At 46.1% G+C, this 9,018-nt stretch overlaps 1 protein-coding gene and 1 pseudogene across 1 annotated transcript; both read left to right on the top strand.

Annotated features, from left to right (window-relative positions):
- The first annotated feature begins 1,381 nt into the window (after positions 1 to 1,381).
- Positions 1,382 to 3,241, top strand: LOC114043611 (hemoglobin subunit zeta). The gene is made up of 3 exons (XM_027862681.1): positions 1,382 to 1,476; positions 2,434 to 2,638; positions 3,113 to 3,241. Exons 1-3 carry the CDS (start codon positions 1,382 to 1,384, stop codon positions 3,239 to 3,241), a joined length of 429 nt encoding a protein of 142 aa, XP_027718482.1.
- Positions 3,242 to 6,234: 2,993 nt separating this feature from the next.
- LOC114043645 lies at positions 6,235 to 8,815 on the top strand (annotated as a pseudogene).
- Positions 8,816 to 9,018: the final 203 nt, after the last annotated feature.

Here is a 9,018-nt window from a genome sequence, read left to right as displayed (position 1 = left end):
TCTCTCTCTCTCTCTCTCTCTCTCTCTCTCTCTCTCTCTCTTTATCTTCCTTTTCTTTCTCTCCTCTCTCTCTCTCCCCTCTCCTTTTCTTTCTCTCCTCTCTCTCTCCCTTCCCTTTATTTCTCTCCTCTCTCCCCTTCTCTCTCTTTCTCTGCCTCCCTCCTTTCTTCTCTCCTCCTCTCTCTCTCTCTCTCTCCCTCTCCTTTCTCCTCTCCTGCTTTCCCTCTCTCTTGCTCCTTCTCCTTTTAGCCCTCAATCGTTCCATTTATAGATATTCATTCATCAAAGATATACTATGACCTCATACCTTGGATGGACTCTATTGAGAGACAAAGAAACATAACACCAAAGTCTTGCTGACAGAGAGCTCAGAGACTGTCAGGGAGGCACATGTTGTCCTGGAAATCAACACAAGATAGCATGGAACTAAACATAAATCGTGCAAATGCTACACCAGTTTGGGGGCAGGGGTTCAAGTGAGGGGATCAATGTGTGTTGGGGTACTGAGGGCAAGCTTCATGAAGGAGGTGGAGAATTTGAGTTAAATCTCCTCCCTCTTTGTGACACCCCTTTCCCACCGATGTCCAAAGACCCCAAGACCTCTCCTTTGGTACAGACATACATGGACTAACAAAATGTTAGCTCTAGAAGGTCTCTTAGAGATCCTCTACATCTAGAGTCATAGGATTTAGAACTGGAAAGACCCTTAAAAATCATCCAGTGATCAGGCCAATCCCCTCGCTGAGGCCCAGGGAAGTAAAGGGATTGGGCCACAAGTAGTAAATAATGGAGCCAGCATTGGAACCCAGCTCTTCCCATTCCATACCTAATGCTCTTTTCATCCCAGTGATGCTTCCCAAGTCTAGCTCAACCTTATGGAAGGGGAAACTGAGACCCAGAGAAGGGAAGGAACTTGCTTAGGTTTGAATAAAATTAACCCCAGAGGCAGAACTCTATCTCTTGACTTGCAGTCCGATGAAGCTTACTGGACAAGTCGCTGGGGCCTAGGCCCCTCCGGTCTCCGTATCTCCCCCCAGGACCTTGTGTTCAGGACTATGGCCAACGCCCCCCCTTCTGTGCCTCTGTAAAGATGGGAGGACCTGATAGCCCCCTCTCTTACACACCCTGATTGCCACCCCCACCCCCACACCATCAAGCCCCTAGCCCTTTTGCCCACCAAGTCATTGTCTCTACAAGAGATAAGATGACTCCACCTCTTTGGGAGGCCTCCTCTTCACTGGCCAATGGCTATGGGCAGCTGTCCAGCTATGTTCTGCCCCTGGCCCTATAAAAAAGGACCATCAGGAAACAGAAGCCAACCTAGGTTTTTCCTGAGTTTTCACTGCAGGAATAACTTGAGCTCACCCTTGACACAACCATCATGTCTCTGACCAAGTCTGACAAAACTATCGTTGCCTCCATTTGGAGCAAGATTGCCACCCAGGCTGATTCCATTGGCACCGAGGCCTTGGAGAGGTAAGTGTTCTTACCCTAGGACCTATGGCCTATCTTTTCACACCTGTACCTTGGAATTTGGGGAGGAGCTATTCTGGGGAGTGTTAAGGAGCCCAGGGACAGGGACTTTGATAGGGATACCTCAGGTTCTTTTTATGAGTTTCAGGCTAGCCCTAGCTCAGAACAAGGAGGGCACAGAACCGTATGCTGTCTTGGTCTTATAAAGCCTTGAACCTTAGTTTAGGGCTCTGCTTGAGATCACTTCTAGGGAATCAGGACTGACTTCCACATAAGGATGGTGAAGAACAAGGGATAATTTATCTAACCATGGACAAATTTCCTCTTAACTTCCCTAGGACTGGGTTTTTTCCCTATTTATAAAATGAGGGGTTTAAAAAATGATCTCTCAGGTACCTCTACCAGTTTTGTCATTCTCTGTTCTTATAGAGTATCTCTTTATAAACCATAACATCAGACCACAGGTAAAAAGAGCTTTCAGTGCTATGAAGACAAAATGTACTGATTGCTGTGTTGCTAATACAATAATTTTAACAATCCCTGTGGCCCTAAGGCCCTTAATTATCAGACCATAGAAATATTTTTAAAGTCCTTCTAATATATCTTACACTTTCTGATTCTATCATTCTAAGCTTTATCTTCGAAGGTTTCTTCCATCTCTTGCATTCTATATTTTTACTCCAAAATCTCTACCAGTTCTGACATTTTATGCTCTCGAGTTCTATGTCCCATAGCACTTCATAGTACTGGAAGTATTTTCTTTGCAGGCACTTATGAAGGAGCTAGTATCACTATGGTTATTTACATTTTAAAGATGGAAACTGAGTGAACATTAGAGAGATGAAGTGATTTGTACAAGGTCACAATAAATAGTAGATCAAGAACTAGAATCTTCATTCCTTACAGTCTCTGCACCCTTCCCTTAGACCCAGTTAAGACTTCACTCTCTCTTCTCCCCAGACTCTTCACCAGCTACCCCCAGACCAAGACCTACTTCCCCCACTTTGACCTGCACCATGGCTCAGCCCAGATGCATGCCCACGGTGCCAAGGTGGTCAGTGCTATTGGGGACGCTGTCAAGAACATTGACAACATTAAGAGTGCCCTGTCTAAGCTCAGTGAACTCCATGCCTACATCCTCAGAGTGGACCCTGTCAACTTCAAGGTGAGGATTTGGTCTCAAGGTATACAGTAGAGGTTATTACTGTCTGGGCCCTAGAGAGAGGTAGTTGATCTCCCCAAGAAGTAAGAACCCAATTCATGAGGAATCCATTCCATGCCCCTTGTTTCCTAGAGTCTCACCCTCTCTACTCCTCCATCCCCTCAATGTTCTACCCACTTCTTTCTTCCATATCCCAGTATCTCACTTCCTTCTGTCCTCCCACCCCTCAATGTTTTACCTCTTTTCTCTTCTAAACACTCAATAATTCCCTTGTTTCTCTCCCTTGTCTCCTATGTCTCATCCCCTGTTCCTCTAATCTCTGATATCTAACCTGATTCTCCCTTTATCCCTTCAACTCCGACCTTTACCCCCTACCCAACAGTTTTGTCCCCTTCTCACCCTCACTTAACTAATTTCTTGCCCCACTCATTCCCCTAATCCCCCAATTTTTCACTCTTTTCTCTTTTGTGTTGGCAGCTCCTATCTCACTGCCTCCTGGTCACTGTGGCTGCCCACTTCCCTGCTGAGTTCACTGCAGAGGCCCATGCTGCCTGGGACAAATTCTTGTCCATTGTGAGCTCAGTCCTGACCGAGAAGTACAGATGAGCCTTCTGGACCTAAAGCCCTGGGAAGACAAAGGGGGCTTCACTGTCATTGAGCACTGGAGCTTCATCTCACCCTTTTGTCCCTTTCCATGCTCTCACTTCCCCAATACTGTTCTGTCCTTCATGACACTCTAATAAATGGATAGACAAATGAAGTCTGAGTCTCTGTGTCCATTTTCCTGGCCTTTTTTTTTTTTTTAACGGTTTCTATTCCAAGGAACCAATTAAAAATAAGAGAAAAATCTCAGATCCTTTGGGAAAGAGAAAGTAAGGGGGTAAGATAGAGAATTAAATTCAGAGTTATGGTCACGGTTAGGACACCTTAAATCAAGCTTTACCAATGGTTTTGTTGTTTTTTGGTTTCTTGGTTTTTTTTCCCAAGGCAAGATCAAATCCACCTAACTTAGTAGTGGTTACAGAGGGAGGGACAATGTTTTGAAGGGGAATCATTGATGTTAAGGGGGAAGAGCAAGAACAGAGAGCCCAGTGGGGAAGAGATCAGTGGACAGAGCTAGGAGATAAGGACATTTGGACAGAGAACCATAGACCACAGAATGTTAGAACTGGGACTTAAAATATAGAACAGAGACTATCAGTGCTGGAAGGGACTTTAGAAGAAAGAATGTCAAAACTGGAAGGGGCCAATGAATTGGGTGGGACAGGAATTATTATTCCCCTTTAGTTTTCTTATCTGCAAAATGGGAATAATAATAATAATTGTACTATCTACTCCATAAGAAGAAAATTTCTTTGTCATTCATAAAGAGCTATATAAATGTGAGGAGTTAAATAGCCAACTCAAAGTCCCCTAAAAGTGACCAAACAGGGGGCTTGACCAAGGTTTCTAAATTTCAGTTCCAATTCTCTTTCCACTGGGAGGATTTAGGGCAGGGAATGTGTATTCCAATCCAATACTATTTATTTAGCATCTACTTTGTGCATGGCACTGTGCTAGATGCTAAGGATAGGAAGACAAAGCAAAAATAGTTCCTGACCTCGGGGAGTTTCCATTCTTTTGAGGGGATACAGGTTTAAATAGACAACTAATTCCACAGGATAACTTGAGGAGGCAAAGCACACTCACATGGGCTTTCAGAAGAGTCTTGAAGGAATTTAGGAACTCCAAGAGAAGCGAGAGTATTGCAGGTGTGGGAGAGCAATATTGAATATTGAATTCAGGGAACACCGAACCAGTGTGGCTGGAACAGAGGCTGCATAAAGAGGAATAATGTGAGATAAGCTTACCAAGACAAGCCACAATCTGACTGGAAAGGACTTCAAATGTCAAGCGTTATCCTCGAGGCAACAAGAAGCTTCTCACTACTCTTCAGCAAGCAAGTACTGTACAGCCTTAGGAAGATTGTCTTTGGCGGCTTTGTGGAGGAGAGCAGCTGAAAGTCTAATGAGGAGGCAGTGCCAGTAACCCAGGTGAGAGAGAGTTAATGAGGGCTGGGCTATTGGTTGTGTGAGAGTAGAAAAGGGGACCAAGGAGAGATATGGAGAACGTTGTAAAGGAAGAATTGGCAAAGCTTTGCAACTGATGGGCTATGGAGATAGGGAGGTGAGAGGGAGGGAAGATGCAGTGATGGCTATCAAGTGTCACACCTGAGGCCCTGGAAGAATGGGGGTGCTCTCAAGAAAAGGATGGGTTGGGGGAAAAGATATTGAGTTTAAGTAACCATGAGAGTTCTCTTATTGCCTTTATACATGTCCAGACTCTAGTCCCAATTCTGACTGACCCTTGGCCCAGAGTAAGGCAAATTTGGGTAGGACAGCAGGACTAAAGATGGGATTAGGATGTTTTCAATTCCAGGCCAAAGGGCTGAGTCACAACGTAGGGACTGTAGGCAAGGGGAAAGTTTCAGGTGGGGAGAGAAGTGGCCAAGAGATTCTCTCTGGAAAAGGTTCTATTTGTAGTGTGGGTTGTGGTCTTGACCCCAGGCCTGGGAAGTGGGGATGCCACTTTTACCTTTCCTGTGAGAGGCCAGGGCCCAGAACCAACAGTACAAAGATTCCTTGGCTGAGGACTCAGGACACCTTAGTCCTTGCTGTATTGGTTTCCTGTCTACATGACCCCAGGCAAGTCACTTCTCCTGTCTAGGCTTCCATTTTCCCATCTCTAAAATGGAGATGATAATCAGACTTAGTATGAAGACATTACAAAATAGAGTGGTTAGACAGAAAAGCGGTTGTACAGACTTTGCGGAGGTATGGTCTGGACTTGAAAAAATGGCATGTGGCCAACTGCTTTGTAACTACTACAGAATTGTCTGGGGCACTGAGAAGTCAAATCACAGCATGTTGACCCAGTCAACACGTGTCAGAGGGAGTATCTTCCAAACACCAAAGGCAGCCCTCTAGTCACTAAAGAGGATGCCCCACTATACTAGATATGTGATACATCCATCCATCCATAATACATATATCCATATTTATGCATATATAATATTAAATATATTATTAGAATTGCTAAAGAATTTCAGCACTGTAATAAGGGATTTGAGAACCCAGAATGTTAGAAGTGAAAGGGCCTTAGAATCCATCTAGTGCAACCCTCTCATTTTATAGATGGGGAAACTGAGGCTCAAAATAGTCAAGAGACTTAATGCCATCATTTGATCGTCATGAAAGAGTAGCCAATACCTCTCCTACTTTTTATTGGAGGCTCCCAATAGTAGGGCACATTTCATTGTTCATCTATTCTCTAATTCATTCCTTCACTAATTTATCCGAGATTTATCAATTTGATCATTCATTCATTTATTCATTTCCCTGGAGCATAGAATGTCCAATTAACTGAGGATCACTGTTGCTTTAGTAAGGAACTAAACGCTTCCCCCCCCCCCTCCGGGAACCACAGCAGGAATAAAGTGGGTTCTCTGGAGCCCAGAAATGCATTAGCTGGGCGGGAGTGTAGAGGTAGGCAAGCCAAGCTTGGCGCGGTAATACAAAAAGGGCTCTGACAGCGATCGCCGCGGGCGCGGGTTCGAAGCCATGTTCAGCGCCGAAGAAAGGGGCCACATCGTCCAGATTTGGAACATCATAGCTGGCCAGGAGGCCGTCTACGGGACGGAGTTGTTGCAGAGGTGATGCTCAAACAGGGGTGGGGGAGGGAGTAGGGTGGGAAGGGGAGCGGGGCGAGGGAGGGAGCGAAGACGGCTCTCCCCCAGCCCGGGGGATGAGAGGGAGGGGCCTAGGGACACGAGGTTAGTGCCCCAGATGATCTTGGTTTGGAGATGGGGGGACAGTTTCAGTAGTGACTGCGAGGGAGAGCTCTCTCAGGGACTGAATGAGGGGCTGGAAAAGATTCGGGTTCAGGGAGGAAGGGAATGACCCTAAAGTGACAGAGGCCAATGGCGGGGGGAGGGAAGCGTACCCAAGGGAAGAGAAAAGAGAAATGAAAAAGAAGCCCAAGGTCTCCAGACTGATGGGGAGGATGCGGCTAACCAGAGCTAAAGGGATGCGCATCAGGGGGAATGAAGAAAGGGGGGTTGTCTCTGGGAAAGGTTTAAAGTGAGCCAGGTTAAAGCAGCTAACCTTAAGGAAGGGAGTGGACACTGGGGACAGGCGTTCCGAGAGGGGCGGAGTCTGACCTCTAGAGGGGACCAAGCCAGGGAGAGTAGAAAGGAAATCGTGGGGAGACTGGTCGGCGACCCCACTCCTTTTGCTCACATTCCACGCACAGGTTGTTCACCGTATATCCCAGCACCGAGAGCCACTTCCCGCACTTGATCCCTGGCCTGGAGCGAGCCCAGATGCAGAACCACAGAGAACAGAAATTGATAGCCGTGGGCGTGGCGGTGGGTCACCTGCGGGATTCCCTAGGCTGTCTGGCTGATCTGCACGCCTAAGTTCTAAGGGTGGAACCGACCAATTTCCAAGTGAGCCCAAGAGCCCTTCTGTCCATCCGTCCATTCAAACATTACCAGCTCACCAGCCACCCTGACACCCAATTGCCCCATCCCATCTACTCTTTCACTTACTTATCTATGAGCCCATGCATAGGACAGACACTGGAACTGGAATCTCATTGGTAAGCAAACAATTGCCACCAATGAAAAACCAGCACCAGGGGCAGCTAGGTGGCGCAGTAGATAGAGCACCGGCCCTGAAGTCAGGAGGACCTGAGTTCAAATCCGAACTCAGACCAAACACTTGAAGCGTACTAGATGTGTGACCTTGGGCAAGTCACCAATTGCCTCACTAAAAAAAAAAAAAGGGAGAGAGAGAGGGATAGAGAGAAAGACCAGCACCTACTCTCTGTTTTTGAGGCAAACCTGGTTATCTGACTTGCCAGGATCACACAGCTCTGGGATGTCTGAGATCTGGGTTTGAACCCATGAAGATGAGTCTTCCCCATTCCAAGCCCAGTGCTCTATCCACTGCACCACCTAGCTGCCCTCCATGTATAGTCTTAAGATAGTTGCCCCTAAAGCAATCAAGGGTTGAGTGACATACCCGAGGTCAACCAGTATGTGACACAGGTGAGACTAGAATCCACTATTCAGTGCTGCTTCTCCATAATTATATAGAAGCTATCCATAACAGAACATGGTAGTAATAAAAATTAACATTAATATAGTGGCTTACAAAGAGCTTAACATAGATTTTCCTCATCCATCCACTCATCTAGGAGCTCAGCATGGGGAAATCTTTGTGTGGAAACTCCTCCCAGGAAGATGATTGCCAGACACCATCTATGACTTTAAATAAATTCTAGCTAGTTTACAGAGGCACATAGAGGTCTGTACCCTTATCTAGGGTCACCTGGCTAATAAATGTGAGCAGTGGGATTTGAACCAGGGACAGTCTGACTTTAAGCCCAGCATTATGCCATAAACTGGCTCAATCTGGAGGTTTCAATTTACTCCAAAAAGGGGTGGGGCAGGACTCTGGGCCTCTTAACTCATAACTCAGTGCTCTTTCAACTCTACCACACTGCTACTGATAGCAGGAAAAGTCTTGGCCTTGGGCTCAGGAGACCTAGGAGGAGTCGAACCAATAATTTGCCTTGTGACCTTGAACAAGTCATTTTTGCCGCCTGAGATTTAGTTTCCCCATCTGCCTGTTGTGAGGGTCAACTAAGGATGGGAAAGTTATTTATAAACTGTAATGGATAATTCTTATTATGTCATCCCTGAAGTTTTCCTCCTGAAATTAGCTCTTCCTAATGTCCCTCAGTAGATGTCCAAGAGCATCTGTACTCCTTTGCCCTCACACAACCTCCTCGAACCCTAATAGGGGTTGGGGTATAGGGGTACCTCAAAGAACCTTAAAACTACCAGCCAATCTGCTTTACTCTAAATGGGGAATGATGGGGAAGACTCCATTGGCCTTTCCAATCATGATATGTTTTCAAGAGAGTTACTATTCAGACAGACGGCCACAAGTTCTAAGTGGTCCCCGAGTCTTAATGCTGCCCTCCTTCCTCTCTGCCTCCCCGCAGTTCATGACCCATTGTATCCAAGTGAGGCTGGCTTCCCACCTACAGAGAGAATGCACTGCAGAGATTCATGCAGCATGGGACAAGTTTCTGACCAGTATGGCTGTGGTCCTAACAGAGAAATATCACTGAGGAAACCTGAATTGCCCTAAAAGAAACTCTGCCTTCTTTCACCCTCCGAAATAAAATAAAATCTTCAGTTTTCTCTAAAGTGTCATTGCCTTGCCTTGAGTGGGATGGGCTGTGTGGGGCCAGTGAATGATTGGTACAGAAAACAATCTAGAAATAGGAGCAATCTCAGAAGATGGGCTTGGACTGACCCAAAGAACTCCTTA

This window comes from Vombatus ursinus, unplaced genomic scaffold, assembly GCF_900497805.2.
Source record: "Vombatus ursinus unplaced genomic scaffold, bare-nosed wombat genome assembly UNPS02014770.1, whole genome shotgun sequence".
In the NCBI taxonomy this organism is placed as follows: Eukaryota; Metazoa; Chordata; class Mammalia; order Diprotodontia; family Vombatidae; genus Vombatus; species Vombatus ursinus.
This window is presented reverse-complemented; position numbering and strand designations above follow the sequence as displayed.